Below are 24,145 nucleotides of genomic sequence, written 5' to 3'. Positions count from 1 at the left end.
TATAACTGCCAGAGCAGAGCCCAGATAGTGAATAGCCAGAGTCTGCTGGAAGGTAACAAAAGGTCCAGACCTGACTATCACACACACAGTTTGCTTATGAGATCTGTGCGCTTACTGACAGGAAGAGGCTCAGTTAAGCTGTTCATTTACTTGGAATGAGGCATACTGGCTTAGAAAAAGCTGAACTGGAATTTTTGCCCAGGTGCTCTCTTGTGTGTAGAAGTAGCTAGTTCAAGCCAATCTGCCCCCAGATTGAACATTCTGTTCTTTGTATTTATAAGAAAACAAGTTCTCAAGCCAATAAGGCTTACATAACTGACAAAAGGAGAAACATGATTAATGAAGCTGTAAGTATAAAAGCTCTAAAACTGAAGAAAGGTTTACAAAAGTAGCAGCGGCTTAGTTACTTCACTGCTGCCTAAAGTACCACTTATATGTGGCTAAAACCATCTTCAGTGCACCCCTGTGTACTTGGTACAGCTCTACAACTAATTGTGAACTTTTTTGGGTGGACTGTTTTATTGCTTTGTAGAGCACCTAGCACAATGGGCTCCACTGTGATAGAAATAATTAAATACTAATTTACCAACAGTGGCACATAAAGGATCACCACCAGTCAACCTCAGCTGCTAAGCGGTCACAAAAAGCAAATTAATGGCCTGATGAGAGCACTAACCTAAGAAATAAGAAAAGACTGCCAGCAGTATATTGTACAGAGCTTAGAAACCACGTCTGAAAATACAGTATGTCTCTTCACAACACCAATAGTAAAGAGGTTGAAAACCCATGCAATTTAGCTTGCAAGCAAACAGCACTTGATATTTATGCCCACCGTAACCTGAATATTGTTATGCATCTGTTTTTAAACCCTGTTCTAGTATAAACTGCTTTTATTATGGAACCAGTTCTTCTCAATGGCTTCCTTGGACTCACTTAAGTGTTGGTCATAGCATAGTGTATGGGGCCTGTATTTACAGCATAACTGCTGAGCAGCCTTGGAACTGATGAAGGAAATCATGGTTTGACTATACCGATTTATAGGTTTGTTCTGGACATGAGGAGGTTCTAGGAAAGAGAAGGTCTGCACTAAATAGAAGGGGGGAGTGTACTTTTCACTTCAGCACACAGACACCATTGACAGTGTAATCTTCTAGAAATACCGCACTTACATGTCTTCAGTCACTGGAGCCTGGTGTGTTTTTATGGAGTTAGTTGAAGGATTTGAATATTTTCACCCATAAGTTAATAAACCATTCAACCAGTGTCTTCCAAAGACCCCCAGATGCTAACATACTTCCCACTTTTATCTTCACCTTTGGAGTTTGTTCTTATGCTCAAACGGGAAGTTCTGAGCCTGGCTTCTTGAAGAATTCTTCCCTCCACGCCAGCTGCAGAACTGCCCCCAAGAGCCTACTGCAGCAGACCACATAGTGCTCTTCTGACCCTGCAGAGGGGAGGGATGGATGGAAGGATCTAGGCAATGGATACCCAACCCCCATTGCTCCTGTATCCCACCCCACTTATGCTGGAGGGAGCCCCACGGAGCCGAGTCCCTCCCATATTCAGCTTCAACTTTCCACAGCAGAAACAAACTCTTCTTTGTATCTGAGGACCTTCCACACCCATGGAGGAGTGGGTTAGATTTGGACCCTAGAATTCCCAATCAAGTTTAGGTTGAGTTTGTGCCAAGAGATGAGGAAACCCTGAAGCTGGTCTCTCTGCGATGAACAGTATCCCCAGTCCCTGAGAAACTCTCATTGTGGCACACAGGCACCAAGGCCAGAAGTAAAGCCTGTTTTCCTTTGAAAGACTTACACGATTGTTGGGCTTAACAAATTTCAGAGTAGAGGGCAGCAGTCATTGGACTGAATCCCACTCACTCATCCATATCAGAAAAACTGATCAGCATAGCATGTTACTGTCAAGGCACTCTCTTGCCAACATGTGCTTAAAAATACACACAGAAGTCACCTGACATTTATTTTATTGTCTTTGAAAACCTTTCAGGAGCCTGCAGAATTATTTCTCCATCAGTGTTATCCTGTTCCATCTGGCAAACAGCAATAACCCCCTTTCCCTCAGTTGGGATGGAATTAAAGTTAAAGTAGCTCCTTCTATTTAACAATTTTCAAAAAACACAATATGAGCCTGTGTTCACCAGCCTTTAACAGCAACACAATACTTGCAATCGAACTGGTTTATAAATGTTGCTGAAGAATAAACAGGGAACAAGATAAAAGTCCCATCAAAACAGTGGATTCTCTGGTTCATTTGCACCTGAAGAAGAGGTACAGTAGTACTTCTTTAATAAATATATTTAAAAAAACAGGAGGATTTTCCCCTTCAGATTTGCTTCCTAAAACCTGACAGTCTCCTTAAACACAGATTTTTTTTGTGATTGAAGGCAAACAAAAAAAAACAATGTTAAATGCCTTTTACTGACCATTACTATGTTAACAGTGTAAGAAAAAAAAACACAACAAGCATCCTGGTGAAAAGCACATAGATCGGAAAGATGTCCCTGAGATTTTTCCAGAAGATAATCTTTTACATGGCATACCATGGAGATCCTCCAAACACAAAGGCCAGAAGAGACCATGATGCCACAATCCCACAAATTCTGCAAGGGGAAGAAAGTTAAAATGTTATTAAGCTATTTACATTTGGGATTAGTTGGGTGATTATGAAAGTGAGACTCCTCCCTGAGCTGGGTCAGAGCTAATAGTCTCCCTCCATCTGCACCACTATATCACTGGATTAACAAAACATAGGAATTTTAACCTGCAATTGCCCCCGATATTCCAGAATTGAACTTTCAACACAGCTTTACCCTTCCCCACACTTGGTATTCCACTACTGGGCCTCAGAGATCAGCATCTGTCAATTATAACAGCATGGTGGTTTAGTGATGGCCACAAGAAAACATTTCCTTGGTGATCCAAGTCAAGATTAGAACCCAGAGGTGGAAGATCATTTACAGTGTGACCATTCTAAAACCACCGCATAAAGCCTGCTTCTGAATTACATGTTTTCACGAGGGATCTACAGTACAACATTACTTAAGCGTAATTAACTGTTTCTCATACAAAGGTGCAGGGCAAGCTAGTTCAGGAGGGAATATTATTCCTGACTCACAGCAGAAGGCACATGAGAGCATCATCACTTACTGTAGCAAGCAGTTCACTTGTGGTGAGTGTCTCCAGTGGCGATAGAGTGAAATCCGCAGATTGGGGTGAGCTTTATAATCTCGCAGAACAACCCTGACACTAAGAAATAGATCATAATTGCGTTACGTTAGATACATCTTGCATGCAGCTCTTATTGCAGCTCTTATTGCATCCCCTTAACTAAAAGTCAGCAGGACTGGAGCAAGAGGGCAAACAGGGGCAGCGGGAGGAGAGGATGATAGGGTGAAGAATTAGAATTTTGATCACTTACTCCTTAAATTTATTGGAGAGCAACAGAAATTGGTTCTCGGTCAGTTGTCTGACATCAAACTTGCACAGAGCTTTTAACTTTTGATAGATCTGTTCTTCATCCACCCCAGGCCATCCCCGAACACTGGCAATCAGAAGAGGTGGACGTTGGCTAGGGACATCTGTGCCAGAGAAATTCTGGAAAATGAAGAAGTGAAATTAAGCCAGAGACTCAAATTTAATCCACATTTGACTGTGGAAATACTAAAAGTGGTATTTAAGATCATTAAACACAACAGGCAAAAAGTGACCTAGTGACTAAGCAATACCCACCTGTACAATACAAGAAAGTATTTTTCCATCTTTGGGCTCTTGTGGGCATGAACCATGAGAGCAAAACTTAAGTCACCAGAATGCATGTGAAAATAAAAATCCAAGGCAACAACAAACTGTAGGAATCAGAAGCCTGGAAGTAGGGATATCTTAATACAAATGAGTACCTTTGAGTGCTCCCTGTATTTCCATATCGTGATAGGTGCTGAAATGGGGGAAAGCGGTATCTTGGCTGCAGTTAAAAGACTATGGGCTTGTCTTTATTACAGCGCTAAATGAGTGCTGCTGCAGTCGATGCAGTGGTGTCAATTTAGCAGGTCTGGTGAAGATGCAGTAAATCAATGGGAGAGCGCTCTCCCGTCAATGTAATTAATCCACCTCAACGAGAGGCGGAAGCTATGTCAAGAGGAGAGCATCTCCCGCCGACATAGTAAGGTGTAGACACCACATTACGTCGATGTAAATTACGTCACTCGGGGGTGGCGGGGTGTAGTTTTTTTATACCTCGGAGCAACGTAACTTACTTCGACTTCAGCGGTGGTGTAGACAAGGCCCCAGCCCATTTGTAACAGGTGACAAAATGAATATAAATGGGTAAAAATTCAGCACAATTGTTTTTTTAAATGCTATTTGGACTGACACTGAGAAGTCACCCGCAGATGAAGATCCAGACACCAGCTGGCATTTTCTTTCACTCATGTGAGCGAGCAGATAGCCTACTAGTTTGTGCATCTGGGGATTCAGATACACTAAGGGTAACCATAATGCACTTTAAACTCACGATTGTTGAAACGCCAGCTCGGATCAGATTCACCTGGTTCAGGTACTTGGTTAATGCATTGAGATACTGAAAGAAAGAGGGACCAGTCTCCAGCGTGTCACTATGTTGGAAAACAAAATTAAAAAAAAAAAAAATGTCAGTGATCTACACTATAGGGAAACGTATAGTACTACAGCTTTAGGGAACTCCTAGCTACAGCAGACCTTTAAGGGAACAGGAGCAGGGGAAGTACGAAGGATTTATTTATTTAGAAGGTGAATATAGTGCTGGTAAAAGGAAACAGATTAACAGCCTTGCAGTGTGAACTCCTCTGTGTACAGAACAGATACAGCATATACAAGGCAGATCAAGCTTCCCCAGAACCCCCCTGCCCGTGTACCTCAATCATAACAGAGGGAAAGACCACATCTACTGGTGCAAGGATAGTGCTGTTTCAACACCCATTTAACACCCTTGTTATTCTCAACAGAAACCAACAAGTGTACCAAACAGTGGGAAGGGGACAAACATTCACTAGAAACTTGACTGAAGCCATCAGTTCATTTCCCCATAGCTGTCAGATGGTAGGACCATTTGGTCACTACCAGCCTGAGCTGGATTTGAAACAATGACCAAAAGAAGGAAGGATGCACAATTTCATTACCAGCTTCTCAGGCCATTAAACCCCTCAAGATTATTTTTTAAACAAGGTTTCAGCCTCGAGACAAAAACTTTAACTTGCAGCTTTATAAAATAACAAGCTAATTACTTGGAGTAGTGGCATTTTGAATAATGTTTTATTCAAAAACTGGACAAAGTTGTTGAATGGAAAATCACAAACTGACAGCTATTTTCTAAAAGAGCTATGAATGCAAGGTAATTCCCAAGGCAAAGAAGTTCATAAACACCACTCACCATGGCATTCTGCCCAGAAGCAAGTGAGCTAATTTCAAAAGAACTAAAAGGAGGAATAATGAAGAGGTGACATTACAAGAGTGCAGAAGCAAAAGCTAAGTAAATGTTCAATTCTAAAGAATTATATATATGAATAATTTGGCAGTTTATCGTTAAGTAACAAGTACCTGTATTACTTACTATTGAATGAAGATGGTTACAGTGGAAGGAAAGCAATTCCTAAATTCTAACAATTAAACCTTTAAGAAATGTCAGGTTTTACCTGATCCACAGAGAAATGCATCATAGGCCGCCTCATGGGGAGATTTCTTGTCAGCTAAGAGTCCAAAAAATGGAAAATAAATTAAAACATCTCTAGAACACTGTGCAAATTACTTTGGGTCAAAATAATTCATCTCTCAGAAAGCATCAGATTATCCACAGTTTTCCTCTCTCAACTTTGCACTTCTTACTATTTCTAACCCCCCCTCACAGAATCCCTATACCCCTGCAGTCTCTGCTGCTCCTCAGGAGCTTTCAAAATGACACTACCAAGGAGGCAACAGTTAGACCAGTGGCTGAAGAAAAGATGGCATCACATTTAAAGGTTTATTAGCGCAAACTTGCATTTATAAAAGGTCGGGATTGGCGTTAAAGGTGTGAATGGACAGGTTCCCCTGCACATGTTCATTATGCTACTTACAGCTTCATTTCTGCCTTGCATTAGGATTCCCATGGAATAAAACAAAGACTCTTTATACAGAAATGAAAATTTGCTTCATTGCACAGAACATACCATATTTTGAACAGTCACTTGCATGGGCAATCACCGGACATGTGGGGTTGGTGGGATTTAGGTCACTGTTGGAGAAAATGTGAAGTGTAAATTTTCATTCTTCCCCTATGCCTAAGTGTGGGGGGAAATTTTCAGCAAATGCTCTTGCCCTGTCAGAGTAATCTCTATGGCTTTCCATTTTTAACACAACTGCTAAAGAGATTTCTTAAAAGAAATTTCTCTACCATTAAGGAATAAAGTCATACATTACAACAGCAGTGCAAGCAACAATTTAACTCTTTATTTTTCACCAACAAAGGAAGTCATATGGCTACTTTGAAAACTTACCCCACAGGTTTCAATTCTTAGCTCTTGACTGATATTTGGGAGGAAAAAAGAGGGGGGGGGGGGCATGTGGAATAGTCCAGAAATACCAATTTTGTGTCAGAGGGATCTGCATAAATCCACACAGAGATTAGGAGCCAGGCAAGTTTGTGCCATGGAAACAAAGTATATGGAGTTCACAAATGTAGGAGCCTTCTACCCTGCACAATACACCTGAGGTAGATTTGTGCTTGTGACTGCCTCTTCTAGATTCAAGTATCCTGAAGCTTTCTGCACACCTCCCCACTCTCCCAATTTACATATCCTTGTCCCAGGCCATAGATTACAAAAAAAAAAAAAAATCAGAAGGGATTATAATCTCAACTAAAACTACTGCTGCTTCAGACTTTGAAGGTTAGTTGTTTTCCCTGCCCATTTGGCTGTGTGGATGCCCGCACTCCACACACTGGTCCAACAGACAAGACTTCCACAGAGATCTAAAAACAGGCTAGTTCGAAGTTCCCTCCCTCACTCCATGCCCCCAGTACTGTAACTCATGTTTGGTAAAGACGGTTATATTCAGGGGAGACATCAGAAGGCAGCACAGAGAATCCTATTCCGGTTGTGGAAAAAGATCTTTTAACATCTGACTGTGCAAGGAGAACATGAGTTTGGCCAATAGGATTCTCCTGTTTTGAACTATTAAAAAAAAGAAAAAAAAAAAAACCAACAGTCCCTATCCCAAGCCAATCACACTGCCTTCCCTTACATCAGTGACCGTAGAGGCAAATAGGGACCCTTGCAGCTGCGTACATGTGAATGCTCTCCTTACTGGAAACAAATTCCCACATGCTGCACTCTGTGTGTATCTGCTGATATTGTATACCCTACCCAGAATGTGTTCAAGTGCAGCAGAGTGTTTTACTTGCATACAAAAGTGTGAATAAGGATCAGTAAAAACAGACTACTCCAAGGAGAGATGCTGACTGTCTGGCTCTGGAGGGAAGGCTGTTCTGATGCAGGGCTTTTGGAGAAGGTAATAAAGAGGGTAAAAGTTAGAATTCTTGAAGTTGCCCAGAACAAGAGAAAACTTCCCAACAATTCTGGGCATCCAGTTTGAAAAGACTACGAAAAAGCAGAATGCCTTAGGAAGAGAAGTTAGTAAGGTTAGTGTTATAAAAGGTGGCTGCTTGAGAGCACTCGTATACTCTATTTATCCACAGAGCAGATCCAGCACAAACAGTAGCAACATAAGGCTCTCATCCTGGCATGGTGTTTTGTCTGTGGAAGGAACACATCTATAGATGAGTAGTATTATAGTGTCCAGTCCTTACACTCTACCCATTCTGCTAACAAGAGTGCCATTTGTAATGCGGACACCTGTTCACTAAAGTAGGCTGAGGGCTTGTCTCCACTTACCGGTGTATCGATGATCGATCCATCGGGGCTCAATTTAGCAGGTCTAGTGAAGACATGCTAAATCGACCGCAGATCACTCTCCTGTCGACTCTGGTACTCTACCCGAATGAGAAGAGGAAGGGGAGTCAACGGGAGAGCATCTCCCGTCGACATAGCGTAGTGTGGACCCTGTGGTAAGTAGATCTAAGCTATATCGACTTCAATTATGTTACTAACGTAACTCAAATTGCGTAGCTTAGATCAACTTTCCCCCATAGTGTAGACCTGCCCTGAGATTACAAACTCATTCCACTTAAAACCCTATGCAGTAGAGAGATAGTATTAAGTTACTGCCAATCCCAGCCCTAGCCCAAATTCAAGATCAGGGAAATAATGGTAGAAAGTTTCTATAGGTAAAACTTCTTCCTCTGATGTTAAAGCCAGATTAGAAAGGAGGGAAACTGGTTGAACAATCTCAACCCACAGTGCAGCAGGAAAGAAAATTAAAAAAAAAAAAAAAAAAAAAAGAAGTATAAAAATATTGTACGACTGACTTTTGAAATACCCTTCCCAAGATGATTCATGGACCCGCTAGTAGGGCTCAAATCCCCAGAATTCAATACTCACCTGCACAGGATTTCATAAACTTCTAGAAGGTTAGATGCTCGAGGAAACTGAAATTCCTGTAAGAAAACAAGGCAAGACATTTCTGATGTGCTGTGGTGTTTTGGAGGAAAGGAACCACAGGATCAGAAAACAAACCGAAACAGCCAGACCATCTAAAAAGTGCTGTGTGATAGAATCAGTGCAGGCACCACCACTCACCACTACAGAAGGGAAAAGGCTGCTGGCCCACCTTCTTGGCAGAAGAGGTAGTACAGCTCCAGGGGAAAGAGGATTTAAAGGTGGTAATGAAGAGAGAGGATAATTTCCAGAGCTTTTCCATCAGGGAAGCAAGATGCCTTCGTACAGTAGTCCCCAAATTGTGGGGTGCCCCCCACTGAGGGCACGGAGGAACGTTCGGCGGGGGCTTAGGCCAGCCCCTATGGGGGACGGGGAGGGAGTGCCACCCAGCCATGCTCTGTCCCCAGCTCCACTCCAGCTCCAGCCCCACCCCCGGCCGAAGCCCCGGCTTCCAGCCACGACCCCAATCACAGTTCCAGGCTCGGGCACGGACAGATTACACTACAGGTAAGGGGGGGGGCTACGTCATAAGTTTGGGGAACACCGCCTTAGTGCAACATTTAAAACTGGTCCCTGCTCTATAACCAGAGTGTGATCAGGACCTTCTTTCCATTTAAGTGTGAGGCAAGTTTTATTTCCCAAAACAAACTTTCATATCTTACCTTCCAGATTGATTTTGTTACATTCTTGGTGTCTATGAGGACAGGAAATAGGCTGTGAATGTTCCTTTTAAACTCCTCATAGCTTTCTGAAAGAAAAACAATAAAGAAGCAAACATTCAGAAAAAAATAATACAGAACTGAGAAAAAGGAAACTCGGCACTCTATGCAGTAAACGAAGTTTAAGTTTCCTTCTGGTCTTACGCCCCCTGGGAGAACCACACTGGGAGCATTCCGGAGGGAGCAGGTCCTGCCCTAGAGGTGGGAGAGCCACTGCAGTTATCTAGCATCAGCCCAGTCACACTATGCGGAATAAATGATTATCACTGTGCTGTATTTCTGCCCAATGACGGAAAAAGCTGCTTTGGGGAGAGGTGCACCAGCATTTGAATGCTGCTAAAGATTACGCTACCTGGGAGGGGCTTGTAAAACTTGTCATGAAGATGCAGAAGGTCCATGAGCATGTTGTGTCCCACCACTGGCTATGGGGAGAGACATAAAACAGTATCAGCATGTTCCTACAGAAGGTAGGTCAAGTGATCAACTTGAGACCTGTCCAATAGCCCAACTTCTTTACTACAGGGGTAACACCCATACAAGCCTCTTCAAAAGCTGCAAGGCCTAAAACAGTATCACAGTGAGGCCAATACCATCCCCAGCTGTGTATGCTCTCTAACCTTAGGGTGAGGGAGACATTTATTGGTAGCATTTTGTTTCAAAGAGGTCTGAGGAACTCGGGGGAGGGGGGAAGGGAGCAGGGTGGAAGGGGAGACCATAGCCTTTAAAAATCTGTCTGGGCCAGCTGGAATGTCTCTGACTAACTCTCAGATGGTGGCTTATGCCTTGAAATGCGACAGGTTTTAGTAGTTCTGAACTTTGGGATTTTTTTTTATAAATTGTTTGAAATGTACGAGTCAGAACAAAGCCTAGATCACTCTCCCGCAGGCAGGCTTGCTCTGCAGGGTGTCAGGAATCCAACGCAGTAGTCTGATTTTTGGATCAATAAAGTAAGAAGGTTTTAACAGAATACACTTAAAACACACCTGCTTACTTAACAGATCTGCTATGTTTAATAGCCATTTTTCTAGCCAAAATTACACTTTAAACACTAACTTGTTTTACTGACAGTGTGAAGGGGTTAATGAAGCCAGTCTGTACAGCCACTCACTGCTTTGAATCTGTTTACTCAGCTCCATACAAAACATCTTGCATACTCCACCATCACCCTGCTACTATGATAACAATCCAAGAATTCCAAATGTGGGAATAGGGATGGTGAGCGTCACCTTCTTGGCTTCAACAAGGGTCTGGAAGAGGTTGGTGAAACCCCGGGCAGAGAGAAGAACGAGCTCCTTTCGGCAGCAGTCATAAGAAGAGTTCTCCAGATGCCAGCGATGCCGTGGACTCACCTTTTTCACCATTACCTGCAAGAAAAGAGTTACTACACCTCTGGAGAAATAACCTTGCACACACGTGCGCACACACACACAAGCAGCTTGTCTGGTAGCCTGGTGTTAATGCTGAAAACAGGTTCAAATTTTCAGACTGCCAAGGCTGTGGAGACAGCACTTCAATGCAGAAGGTGAAGACTGTCTCTCTTCCAGTTGATAAATGAAACTAACTCTGAAGGGAGTTACTTCCAGGTGTCCTTGGCTAGAAGGATAGTGGCCATAAAATAGGTTGCCTGTTTCAGGATGTGAGTGGGTAGGTATGGAATTTAAGTGCTCTTAGCGCTAGTAATAGGTATTCCATTGACAACGCTGAAACAAGACGCCCTCTATCCATAAAACAGGTATCGCAGGGACATCAGCAGTGCAGGTTTCCTCACACCAAAGTGCATCAACGCGGATTCTGAGGGCCCACACTTAGGTGTGAAATGGGAGCTCAGGAAATGTGTCCCATCTATAGCCTCTCTTTGAGAATAATAAGAGTGCTAGTTGCAATATTGATTTTTGTGATATTTTTAAGCTTCTCCCTGGCATCTGGACTGAGACCACTTGTTTCCTGAATAGGCCACCCAATAGCCCTCATTTTTATTCAATAAACAGCATGCCAGATTCAAGCTGATGACCTAGATGCGAAAGGCTGTGTAATATTACTGTTCTAACAAACCAGCAACAGAATGGGTGAAAGTCTCCAAGGCTAATAGAAGTGGCAGTTTAACAACGAAAAAGCAACTACTGAAGACCACATGTTCGCTTTTGTGGATACATGAGGGAGCAGGTTTGAGAAGCCTGGAAATTCTGAGAGTCATTTCAGACTTTGCCTAAGAGCGATCCTTCTGGAAGAGGAGGCTTTGGGATTGAAAGAGAAACAGAGGCCAAAACTTCCCAACCCATAGGATCCCAGAAAAGGGAACCTGGTTCAACCCCTTTGCACGGTTCCTTTGCAGGCTCCCTCCTCCTCCTCCAGGAACCTTTCCATTAAAGCACAAACAAGATTTCAGAGTCACAGCAGGAAGAACAGGTACACACATATCTAAACAGAAGTCCTACCTTCCAAAGGGCTTCATTTCCAACTTACCTTCTGGTCTCCAAAAGGCTCTGTCCAAACATCTGGAAGTGCCTGTCTCAGAATCAGCTGTACCTCAAATATCTGAAAACCTGAGACCAGAAACCGAAAGACTTAAAGGTGGGGAGGAGTTTGCTTGGTAGAATAAGAATGTTTTTCAATGGAAGAATAAAATAGTGTGGAAACCAAGATAAAAATTAAATATTTAGGGCATACGGCAATCCAGAAAAGAGGGCTGACAATCTGAGTCATCCCTATTTCAAAAAGAACAGGAGTCCTTGTGGCACCTTAGAGACTAACAAATTTATTTGAGCATAAGCTTTCATGCGCTACAGCCCACTTCTTTGGATGTAGCTCTAGCCCACGAAAGCTTATGCTCTAATAAATTTGTTAGTCTCTAAGGTGCCACAAGTACTCCTGTTCTTTTTGCGGATACAGACTAACACGGCTGCTACTCTGAAACCTATCCCTATTTCAAATTATTTTTAAAAATACCTTTGAATATATATCTTAGTACACTTCCATGCAAGGGGCACAAAATTGAGCCAGAAAACCTTAGCACGAGGAAAGCTGTCAGACTTATTACTCCCAGCCCTGGAAAATCCACCTCAATTCCAGAAACAGCCACTGATACCAAACAACCTCCAGGAAAAAAAAAAAACACCTTCCACAATAGAGCTCATCATAATGACAAAAAAGGAGCAACAGAGCACAGAGATTAAAACATTCTATGATGCTATGACCAGAGCCAGAAGGCCTGGCAGCAGCAATGGTGGGCTGGGTATGTTTTTTTTAAAGTGAAAAAGCAAGAGTATTACAAGACAGGCAGCTATGTAAGGGGCTGAACAAGCAGCAATCCCCATGTATTCAGAAAAGGTGCTGCAGCCACTGAGAAATCACAAATGAGGAAGGAATCCTATTTCATACCACTAATATCATGTAGCACCATAGAGCCTCCCTCTTCTGCTGATGGCACCCAGCGTGTCACATCATCAATCACCTTTTTCACTTTATCCTTGTCCAAAGTGCTGAAATGAGATCAGAAAAGAAAAAAAGTGAGAAAGCTGCAAAAGCAGTCACAAGCAAGACTGCTTTACAGAGGAGGCCCCCTTCCCTCCTGCTGTAGTCATTCTGTGGAGCAACCGACAGCATCATCCTGTGACTGTTCACCGGACTCCATATATTCCCCAAAGGAACAGAAATGGCAATGAGACATTATGTCAGTTTCAGTATTCCTACAAGATGTAAATTGAGTGAAAAGTGAAGGTCAAACACTAACAGAAGTCACTAGAGGAGCAATGGTTTTGGAAGAGCTTTACCTGCGAACTTTCCAGTTTCCAGTTAAGAGACCTTGCTGAAGTTTCTTCTCCTGTACCTCATTCATATATGGGATTCCATCTTTCAGAAACTGAACAGGGGGGAAAAGGGGTTTATTTATCATTTATCAACTGGGTACTCTTTTCTTCACTCCCTGCTATGAACTGTTGGATAGTACTGCTGTATACTGCACTATCTTCCACCTTAGAGATGGTGGAACATCATAGACAGGTAAAGTTTTATTTAGCTAAGAGTTCAAGTTTCTTTGAGATTATCAGATAATGATTAATTAAAAACCCATTTTCTTATCTGAGTACCCAAGCTTCCCACTCCTACACGGGGTCTTACATCTTCTGTGCAACTGAGTAGGCTGGACCACATCTAATAGTCAACTAAATGACACTTGACAGACACAAAAACTCTATTTCAGTGTATGAGGCCTGCAGATATTCACCCATCATGCAGACCACACCTGGATAGTGTGGTCTGCAGTCTGGGTGAGAGATGGGAGAGTAGAGAGGACGGGAAGCATATGACCTATCATATGCTTCATTTATTCAAAGACTGGCTGTGCCGGGACATCAGTAAAGACAGGCATTTACCCCTCTGGTGATAAGGAGATGGGAAGTACATGGAGGTGCCCTGTGGCCAGCGGCAGCTAAGGTTGGTGTCACAGGACAGTAAGGAGGTGCCCAGTGACCAACTGCAACAATGTGAAGCAGTAGTACAGGGTCCATCGGGTTAGTTAGGGGTTCAGTTTAGTAACCACTGCCAAAGATGTGGTTACTGCCCCCTGGTCATGGAACAGCAGTGTCCAAAGCCCTATATTGCTACTGACACACAACAAAACAAACCCAACCCAAGTATTCAAAGCAGCCGCTGTACTGAAAAAGTAGCAAGCTTCTGCTTACAGAAGGAATGCAGAGTTTTGGGATATTTTTCCTTAATACTTCCCCATAACTACACAAGCCTCCTCTGCTCTAGTCACTTACAACAGAGAACATACCTTATTATAATCAAAACCGTAATGCGTCAGGAACTGAATGCTAGATGCTTGGAAAGAGAATTCAGAGTCCATGACTCCAAATGTTGTGGGGAAGAGGAAGAAGTTATAGGAGTGTGCAACATACCTACAATGAAAAAGAAAGAGGTCTAAAACAGGATCAAGAGGAACGATTGCACAAAGGAGCCTGAGAACCTCCAGCATGGAATCTCAACTGCATTATCTCTGTCATAAAAGACAGCTATGAGTTTATTTAGAAAGAATAGTTTATTTTTACTTACTTGTTTGATTTTTCATTTGAAAATATAGACAACCCTGAAAGAAACAAACACAAACTGAAGTCTTAGTATTTAGAGCTGGGTCTCCTCCGTTTCTTGTTTACTAATATTGTGAAAATTAAATAGCGGATGCAGGAGTTCTCCTCGCTATGCCATTTTAGTCATTTACTAAAGCTGCTGCACTAGAATTTTACTAACCTCCAGATCACTGCCAGGTTACAAAGGGGTGGCATGAACATGGGTTCCCAGGTAGTTAAACAGAAATAAGATTTTAGGGCTCAATGGGAAGACAAATTAATCTGCAGTAAGAAGCAGCCCTTACTGAAAAGAGACTAAGCAACAGAAGAGAAGAGGAAAATTACTGAAAGCAACAAACTGTGCTGTAGGTTTACAGGTCTTTCTACTCTACAAAAGTGTTGGGGGACTTGGTTACAACACTACACTCATCTCCTCAGACCACAATAAATGCTCTGATAACACTGGTCTACAATTTTTGAGAAGTCGTCTGCTTCAGAGATAAAATGTGCTATTTATTATGTATTTTGATGTGCTGAATTCAAATATGACAATTAAAACAACTGATTGGCTACTGTTTCTAAGATATTCAAGTTTTTACATTATATGTCTATGTATATTGTGTAGATAGAGTTTTAATCATAAATTGTAAACCTAGGTCTTTTCATGTGTTTATGGTTGCTTTACATGATAATATTTCACCTGTCCTGTTTATGTAACACTTTAAAAATCAGCAAAAGGGTTATTTAAATAAAATTTATTATGAAACAAAAGGCAAAAAACTATTATGTACATAGTTTAGTCCTATTCAGGGTCTACTAGGCGCTTCTTGGCTTGTCTCTTGTATTCATTAAATGGAGCATCTCTTGTCACTGTCCAGCAGTAGTCTGCAAGCATTGATGGGCTCCATTTGCCCTGATAGCGTTTCTCCATTGTTGCAATGTCCTGGTGAAATCACTTGCCGTGCTCGTCGCTCACTGCTCCGCAGTTTGGTGGGAAAAAAAATCTAGATAAGAGTGCAAAAAATATATCTTTAGTGACATGTTGCAACCAAGGCTTTTGAATGCCTTGAGGAGGTTTTCCACCAACAACCTGTAGTTGTCTGCCTTGTTGTTTCTGAGAAAATTTATTGCCACTAACTGGAAGGCTTTCCATGCCGTCTTTTCCTTGCCACGCAGTGCATGGTCAAATGCATCATCTCGAAGAAGTTCACAAATCTGAGGACCAACAAAGACACCTTCCTTTATCTTAGCGTCACTTAACCTTGGAAATTTTCCACAGAGGTACTTGAAAGCTGCTTGTGTTTTGTCAATGGCCTTGACAAAGTTCTTCATCAGACCCAGCTTGATGTGTAAGGGTGGTAACAAAATCTTCCTTGATTCAACAAGTGGTGGATGCTGAACACTTTTCCTCCCAGGGTCCAATGACTGTCGGAGTGGCCAATCTTTCTTGATGTAGTGGGAATCTCTTGCACGACTATCCCATTCGCAGAGAAAACAGCAGTACTTTGTGTATCCCATCTGCAGACCAAGCAAGAGAGCAACAACCTTCAAATCGCCACAAAGCTGCCACGGATGTTGGTCATAGTTTATGCACCTCAAAAGTTGTTTCATGTTGTCATAGGTTTCCTTCATATGGACTGCATGACCACCTGGAATTGATGGCAAAACATTGCCATTATGCAGTAAAACAGCTTTAAGACTCGTCTTCGATGAATCAATGAACAGTCTCCACTCATCTGGATCGTGAACGATGTTGAGGGCTGCCATCACACCATCGATGTTGTTGCAGGCTACAAAATCACCTTCCATGAAGAAGAATGGGACAAGATCCTTTTGACGGTCACGGAACATGGAAACCCTAACATCACCTGCCAGGAGATTCCACTGCTGTAGTCTGGAGCCCAACAGCTCTGCCTTACTCTTGGGTAGTTCCAAATCCCTGACAAGGTCATTCAGTTCACCTTGTGTTATGTGGTGTGGTTCAGAGGAGGAGGATGGGAGAAAATGTGGGTCCTGTGACATTGATGGTTCAGGACCAGAAGTTTCATCCTCTTCCTCTTCCTCATCTGACTCAAGTGAGAATTATTCTGGTTCATCAGGAACCGGCAGTCCATCTCAGTGGGGTACTGGGCGTATAGCTGATGGAATGTTTGGATAATGCACAGTCCACTTTTTCTTCTTTGACACACCTTTCCCAACTGGAGGCACCATGCAGAAGTAAAAATTGCTGGTATGATCTGTTGGCTCTCTCCAAATCATTGGCACTGCAAAAGGCATAGATTTCCTTTTCCTGTTCAACCACTGGCGAAGATTTGTTGCACAAGTGTTGCAGCATATGTGTGGGGCCCACCTCTTGTCCTGATCTCCAATTTTGCAGCCAAAATAAAGGTGATAGGCTTTCTTAACCATAGTGGTTATACTGCGCTTTTGTGATGCAACAGTCACTTCACCACAAACATAGCAGAAGTTATCTGCACTGTTCACACAAGTACGAGGCATCTCTGCTCACTTTGGCTAAACAGAAATGTGTCCCTTTGCAAAGTCAAACACTGACAAATAAGAGCGCATGACACTGTACGATTTCTAGAGCTGATATAGGGCAATTTGTTCAGCAGAGTGATGTAAGCTTCGTTATGATTGCATCATCCATGACTTCTAGGAATAACATGATGCAATTCATACCACTAATTTCACTAATTTTTGAGTCATCATAGAGTCTTTCAGCACAGGCAAACTAGACAAGTCCTGAATTTCTAATGTAAAAAGTAAGTAGAAAAACATTAAAAAGAGAGCAAGAAAAAAAAACCCATAAGATTTCTGCGTGTCATAAAAGAAATAAGGCACAAGTGCATTTTCCCCCTTGCAGGGGACCTTCAACATGCTTCAGGGACAGACATACCTGTACTACAAAGTGAAAGCATGCTTTAACTGGGTCAATCTACACAGATGTGTAAATGGATGAGGAAAAAAATGAAGCTTCTTCCAGAACAACACTACCTTTTCAGCCAGCAGGGGCTTCAGCACGGAAGATTCAAATCTCCCCTTCACATCCCTACATTGGTTCAAAACACTCTGCAGCCCAGGAAGCAGATGCAGAGATCATAATCTAGCTGGCCTTTATTTAGTGACATTGTCAAAAGTTGATGAGTACTCATTTCTGTCTCCCCCAAATCAAACTGAATACCTCAGTCCTCATGAGAAGCCCCTACAATAGCAACCTAAAATGCCAGAGGACAAAATGAAGCTTTATAAAGCAGCATATTTAATTGTCTAACCTTGGAGAAAATAATATTTTCTAGTACCTTCCATTTGAGAATCTGAGTGATTTATTAACATTAACCCTCACAAAACCATGTGAGCTAGGTATTACCTCCATTTTACAGGTGAGACTATTAAGGCACAGAAAGCTTATATTTTATGCTTTACAGTCACACCGCAAGTCAATGACAGAGTCTGGAACAGAACCTAGAATGACTGACTTCCATTACATTTTTCTTTAAAGATGACAGATTCCTTAACAGTGTTTTTTAAAATAAATTTGCAGCAATATGAAGTAGACTGAAAATTCTTGCATAGCCAGTCTGACATTAAACTACTTAAGATGTATGTATGCTGATAACATTATTCCTTAATAAAAAGGGATCTAGTATGGAGGACAACCAGTGCAAACACAGCAGACAAGCAAAAACAGAATTGCAAACCTTTATCCTTCCCAGAAAGTCCCACAATCCTCTAGTAGATTAGATGCTATGTGTCAAGTATCAGAGGGGTAGCCGTGTTTGTCGCTTTTTTCAGATCCAGATTAAGAGTCCTGTGGCACCTTATAGACTAACATACATATTGGGGCATAAGCTTTCGTGGCATTCATCTGACGCAATGGGTATTCACCCACGAAAACTTATGCCCCAATACGTCTGTTAGTCTATAAGGAGCCACAGGATTCTGTCACTTTTTATAGATGCTATGGGTTAGCCAAATTCAACTAGTTTGTGAAATGCTAGTAAATACTTAGGAAGAAGTGGAATTTTATCTTTTCTGACAACAATGAACAAAAGATCTCACCGAGCTGATTGACTGTGAACTTCTGAACACTCCGTCTGGCCTTCAGATACCACTCAGCAGGTGAATCGAAGAGACTATTAAATGATCAGAGGGTGGGGGGAAAATACTCCCATGATGTACTGTTTTACTTTCTCACCGCAACTTATACCATTATTTTGACTCACTAAATCATATGACAACATTTTGGATGTGACATCTTTACCTGGGCTGCTTGCCTTTTGGAAAGACTGAATGTAAACCTGTGAATTCCATATCGAGCCCTGTAGAGACAGGGCACAAAAAGAGATTCCAAAATGTGACTCTGCCTTTCTCCAGCCTTTTGTACCAACTACAAATGGACAAAGGAGTGATCTAAACTCCCAGCACAGTACTAAGAAAATTAAATCCCCCCAACTTCTCCCCTTAACCCAGGAATTATTCAGCCAGACAGCAGCTGAGTAGGGAATTACTCCTTCAAAACAAAGAGTGTGCTTCACAATTTGGAAGTTCATTTGATGTTTACTCATCCCTGAATGTAGCATTAAAACATATAGTTGCATTAGACAGCATAGCATGTTAGGGCCAAAGGAAAAAAAAAGTACGTTTAATCAGCACCACTGTGGCCAACACAAGCTCACCAAGACCAGCAATGCAAACACGAGCTGGGCTCATTCTCCATCTGGCATTCACTACTTTTCTCAGCCAAAACTGAAGCTTTATTTCTGGGAGCAGTTTAAAATACCAGTACATACATATTGTAGATTTTTCTGTCTTTTCTATATGAATAGGACAATCTTACCTCTGCATAAATTAGAAGTATACATTCCTAATCTGAAACTGTACTTTCACATACTCGTGAGATGTAGTTTAGTTAGATGATTTGCTATACTATTCATCACTAGTGACAATCACTGACAGGAAAGGTTTCAGAATAGCAGCCGTGTTAGTCTGTATCCGCAAAAAGAAGAACAGGAGGACTTGTGGCACCTTAGAGACTAACAAATTTATTAGAGCATAAGCTTTCGTGGACTACAGCCCACTTCAAAGATATGCATCCAAAGAAGTGGGCTGTAGTCCACGAAAGCTTATGCTCTAATAAATTTGTTAGTCTCTAAGGTGCCACAAGTCCTCCTGTTCTTCTTTTTACTGACAGGAAAGATTGCAACCACACTGTCTATCTGAGGAGGCACAGCAGAGGCAAAGACCAGGGACAGGAAATGGACAATTAATAGTAATGCACTCTAGTGTTCATTGTTACAATTGAGGTTAAAATGTTATATGGATGGACAAAGTGCTCTCCTAGGCTAGGTCTACACCAGGAGCACTTTGCTGATATAGCTATACAAGTACACTATACTGGCAACACACCCCTAATGTTAACATAGCTTATACTGGCAGAACTGAGCTTATACCAGCCCCCACCAGCAACATAAATATTTAATACCAGTTAATTATAAAAATACCAGTTTTGCTGGTATAACTGTGTCTAAGCTAGATATGCCAGCTCAGATATATCAGCCAGAAATCAGAACTCATCACCCCTCCGACCAACATAGCTCTGCCTGCAAAATTTTGTGGTGTAGACCTGGCCCTAGTCTCTCCATTCACCCCAAGCATCACCACAGAGTAAAAGTTGTTTGGATGCCTCAGTTGTACATTCCCATACTTGCCAATAATTTGAGGCTTAATCTTACCTTTTTTTTTAAAAAAAAGTTCAGAGTTAACTACAACATCCTTGTAAGGTTGTATATTTTTACTTTTAAGTTACATATGTATTCTCTTCTCAACCTTACCTCCTGTTTAACAGTTATTAAATGGAAAGTAACTTGTGCTTCATTTACAGATCAGGGAAAAGGGGAACATTTCAAGGACAATGGTGGAAAGAGTGGGAGAAAACAAATGACATTTTTTTCCTACTGGGACATTGCACACTAACTGTGATACGATATGCACCAGGGGTGGGCAAACTTTTCAGCCAGAGGGCCACATCTGGGTGGGGAAATTGCATGCAGGGCCATGAATGTAGGGCTGGGGCAGGGGGGTTGGGTGCGGGAGGGAGCGTGGGGTGTGGGAGGGGGTGTGGTGTGCAGGAAGGGGCTCAGAGTAAGGGGTTGGGGCAGAGGAGGGGGGCGGGGTGTACGAGGGGGCTCAGGCAGGGGGTTGGGGTGCAGGAGGGAGTGTGAAATGCTGGAGGGGGCTCAGGGCAGGGGTGCAAGGAGGGGTGCAGAGTGGAGGGGGGCTCAGGGCAGGGGGTTGGGGTGCAGGAGGAGTGTGGCAGGGGTTCAGGGTGCAGGAGGGGTTTGGGGTGCAGGAGGGGGCTCAGGGCAGGGGTTTGGGGTGCAGGAGGGGTGCAGGTTCCGGCCCAGCACTGCTTACCTGGAATGGCACCAGGGTGGCAGTGACACGCACCAGGGCCAGGATAGGCTCCCCGCTTCCGTGCTGCTCCGGCACCACGCCCCTGCGGAAGGGGGGGCAGAGGGCTCCGTGCACTGCCCTCACCTGCGGGTACCTCCCCTGAAGCTCCCATTGGCCGCAGTTCCCAGCCAATGGGAGCTGCGGGGGGCAGTGCCTGCAGGCAAGGGCAGCACACAACGCCCTCTGTCCCCCCTCCCGGGGCCACAGGGACACACTGCTGTCCGCTTCCGGGAGCAGCACGGGGCCCGCGGCACCACGGGGGCAGCAATCTCACGTGCTGGATCCAAAGCCCTGATGGGCCGGATCCGGCCTGCAGCCCGTAGTTTGCCCACCCCAGCTATACACACTAATGATGATTAAAGTCTTAAATAGAAAACTGGAAAAAACATCTAGGGTGGCTAGTCTACACTATAAAGTATAGCTATGCTGGCAAATCCTTGCAGCAGAGATGCAGTTTATGCTAGCAAAAAACTCCTTGTGCTGTTAAAGGCATTAAATTGCCTCTCCAAATGACATGTCATGCCAGCAAAAGTTATTTCACCATGTGTGACTTTTTTCACATTCCTAACTGACATAGCTATGGCAGCAAAGCTTGAGACACTCTGCTCTACCAGTTATCCGAACAAAATAAGCGATGCCAGCAAAAGAACTCTGATACATAGCTACACTGGTATATCTTTTATACTGCAGACAAGGCTTAAGACTGAACTCCTTTTCCAATCCCTTGTTGTAAACATTCATGATGAGGAGGCAAAGTGAGATAGCAGAGATCACAAGAATTGGGATGGAAGGGGAAAAGAATTCTTAAGTCTTATAAAAATGATTCTTATTAGTTACCATGGTGCAATCCTTTCCCTACGTGATTATAGCTGGCTCTACCTACCTTTCAATACAAAGAGGGCAAAAAGAAAAAAAAAATGATTAGATGCATAAAGGGGCAGAAGAGGCAGTTTTGCTTTAGTACTTTTCTACTTCCTCTTTGACAGCACTTCTGTCCCTTTCTAGAAGTATCTCAGAGGTTTCTCTCTAGGCTTTCAGAAGGGTACCACACATCTCTTCATCAGCACCCAATTTTTTTTCCTTGATACCTACTGCACAAAGAGACCCAACTTTGTGCCTATGCCTCTCTCCGCAGTATGCAATGGAAATGGAAAAATCCAGTTTCCCTGGTCACATTTGGCAATAGAAGCATGGGTGCTGGAACTAGGGGTGCTGCTGCATCCCCTGGCTTGAAGTGGTTTCCATCAATGGCTCTCAGCACCCAGTATACAAATTGTTCCAACACACAACAGCCCTGAATGGAAGCGTGCTTTGGAAAAATCGGGGTGGCGGGGGGGGACACGACAGTATTTATCAACTGGGGGCCAACCCAGGAAAGACCAATCCATTAGTCAAGACCTGATCTGGCAGCTGAGCTCATCGGGGGTGCACCCTACACGGTTTAGCACCATAGGCCAAAGGCAAGTAAGCAGGTGAGGTGATGCCTCTGATGTTCCAACCACTGCACTGGCTCTCGGCTCTGGCCCGTCACACGTGCAGAGCGCGGACCCGTCTACCCGAGTCACACCCCCAGGAGCGCTCGCTCCCGAGGCCCAGTGTGAACAGCCACTTTCGCTCTGGGCAGCGAGCCCGGCGGGGAGGCCAGAGGCCGCCCCGGAGCTAGCGGGTGTGAGAGGCCGACATCTCCCCTCCTGCAGGGGGCGCAGGCAGCGGGGGGCGCCCCGGCCGGGAAGGAGGGAGGGAGGCTCCGTCCGCCGCCCTGCTCCAGGCGGGGCCGCTCACCCAGGAAGTCGCAGCCCAGGACCAGCGCCCGCAGGCGGGGCAGGCTCTGCGCGAACTGCCCGGTCCCCAGCTCCATGCCCGCCGCTCCCGCGCGAGGGCCGAGCAGAAAAACCCGCGCTTTCGTAGGGCGTTCCTGGGCCGCAACTAGCGCCTCGCAAACACGCTTTCTTGATTGACAAGAACAGCAGCGAATCAGCGCTCGGTTAGTAACGTGAGCGCCCTTCTTTCCCTCCGACTCTTAAAGGGACCGCGCCGCCGCAGGAAGGGCTGCGCTCTGCTCTCCGCAGGGGTGCGTTACCCTCGGGAGGAGCGAGGGGAGCCGGCAGCGGCTGCACAGTAACTCCATGATGCCGCCCTTGGAACCAGGGCTGGGGGCGGGGAGCCCCCCCCATCCCACTCACTGGCGGCTCGGTGCGACCCCTCGCCCCGCCCCCTGCCATGCCCGGGCAGGGAAGCGATCGCAAGGGAAAGGAGCGCTGCTCCATTGTCCGAGGTCTCCTCTCCCCCTGCCCCGGGAGCCTGGCGCGAAGCGAGAAGATGCCCTGGAGCAGAGAGCTCGACCTCTGTCCCTGTTCCATCTCACGGGCAGGGCTTTGGGCGCAATGGGGAAAGATACAAATCTGTGCTGCCACGGCCAGCCGCGTATCTCTCTGTACAGCGTGTGCGGGCAGGGAAGGCATTAAAAAAATATAACAGGACTAGGGTGATCAGACAGCAAATGTGAAAAATTGGGATGGGGGTGGGGGATAATAGGAGCCTATATAAGAAAAAGACCCCACCATTGGGACGGTCCCTATAAAATCACAGCTGGTCACACTAAACAGGACAGGCACTGATTAGCTCCTAAAGCTAGAGCGAGGGAGCTGGAATTTAACCAGGAACCTAAGTAACGGTATTAATAACTGCATGATTGCACAACGCTCTCTTCTGTTCCAGTATTTAAACTGTTTGATGCTGTGGCTCATTTGACATATAATAATAATCGATGAGCAGAGAGGAAGAGTTCCCCAACCACAGCCATGGTTCCAAAAAATCAGGATTCCAACCCATTACAACTGCAACTTCTCCCACTAGAGGGCACCAAATTATTTTATAGCTGCTGGTATATTATACTATTCCATTATCTATTCATGATTTGAACAATATAAAATTAGTGCTGCTAAAGTTTGCAGCTCACCTGTTTTTTGCATCAAGTAGTAAATGATTGGTCAGTTACACAGAGCACCTTGGACCACTTGGCAAACTGGGCTCATTTGAACATGTCTCTTAATGAAGCCAAATGCAAGGTCATATCTCGGAAAAAGAAAAATGCAGGTCACAGCTGCAGCATGGTGGACTGTAATCAAGCAATACTAGAAAAGATTCAGGGATCATGACAGATAACCAAGTGAATATGAGCTCCCAGTGGGATGCTGTGGCTAACAGGACTAATGTGATTCTTGGATACATAAGTAAAGTACTATAAAATAGGGAAATGGTATTACTTCTGTATATAGCATTGGCAAAATCATTACATGTTTTCTACTTCTAGTGTCCAC

General features: G+C 43.9%; 1 protein-coding gene across 5 annotated transcripts; it reads right to left on the bottom strand.

Moving 5' to 3' along the window:
* Window positions 1-1,967: 1,967 nt before the first annotated feature.
* PNLDC1 (PARN like ribonuclease domain containing exonuclease 1) lies at window positions 1,968-22,790 on the bottom strand. 5 transcript variants are annotated; one of them, XM_005305716.5, is made up of 19 exons: window positions 22,608-22,786; window positions 18,634-18,691; window positions 18,432-18,505; window positions 14,356-14,389; window positions 14,078-14,201; window positions 13,074-13,162; window positions 12,682-12,782; window positions 11,767-11,846; window positions 10,530-10,667; window positions 9,656-9,725; window positions 9,247-9,332; window positions 8,528-8,583; window positions 6,200-6,264; window positions 5,687-5,740; window positions 5,425-5,467; window positions 4,531-4,630; window positions 3,439-3,614; window positions 3,168-3,266; window positions 1,968-2,620 (listed from the first exon to the last, which is right to left on the bottom strand). In XM_005305716.5, exons 1-19 carry the CDS (start codon window positions 22,681-22,683, stop codon window positions 2,548-2,550), a joined length of 1,596 nt encoding a protein of 531 aa, XP_005305773.1. In that variant the 5' UTR covers window positions 22,684-22,786; the 3' UTR covers window positions 1,968-2,547. The 5 variants fall into 5 exon arrangements, with proteins under 5 accessions (XP_005305773.1, XP_065444982.1, XP_065444981.1 ...); XM_065588910.1 differs by lacking the exon at window positions 22,608-22,786 and adding an exon at window positions 21,663-21,703; XM_065588909.1 differs by lacking the exon at window positions 22,608-22,786 and adding an exon at window positions 20,787-20,974 and having other exon boundaries at window positions 4,564-4,630.
* Between the last annotated feature and the right edge of the window lie 1,355 nt (window positions 22,791-24,145).

Source organism: Chrysemys picta, chromosome 3, assembly GCF_011386835.1.
Source record: "Chrysemys picta bellii isolate R12L10 chromosome 3, ASM1138683v2, whole genome shotgun sequence".
NCBI lineage: Eukaryota > Metazoa > Chordata > Testudines > Emydidae > Chrysemys > Chrysemys picta.
The sequence above is the reverse complement of the archived record's forward strand: the minus strand, read 5'-3'. Positions and strand labels throughout refer to the sequence as shown.

Bases quoted from the DNA above. Each gene is read 5' to 3' on its own strand.
- PNLDC1 (XM_065588908.1), bottom strand. From the start codon at position 20,937: ATGGGAGCTTCAGGGGAGGTACCCGCAGGTGAGGGCAGTGCACGGAGC. The intron at 10,668-11,766 runs GTAAGTTGGAAA...CTTTTCTTGCAG, and splicing joins AGCCTTTTGGAGACCAGAAG to GTAATGGTGAAAAAGGTGAG. The intron at 5,468-5,686 runs GTAAAACCTGAC...TCCTCCTTTTAG, and splicing joins TGCATTTCTCTGTGGATCAG to TTCTTTTGAAATTAGCTCAC.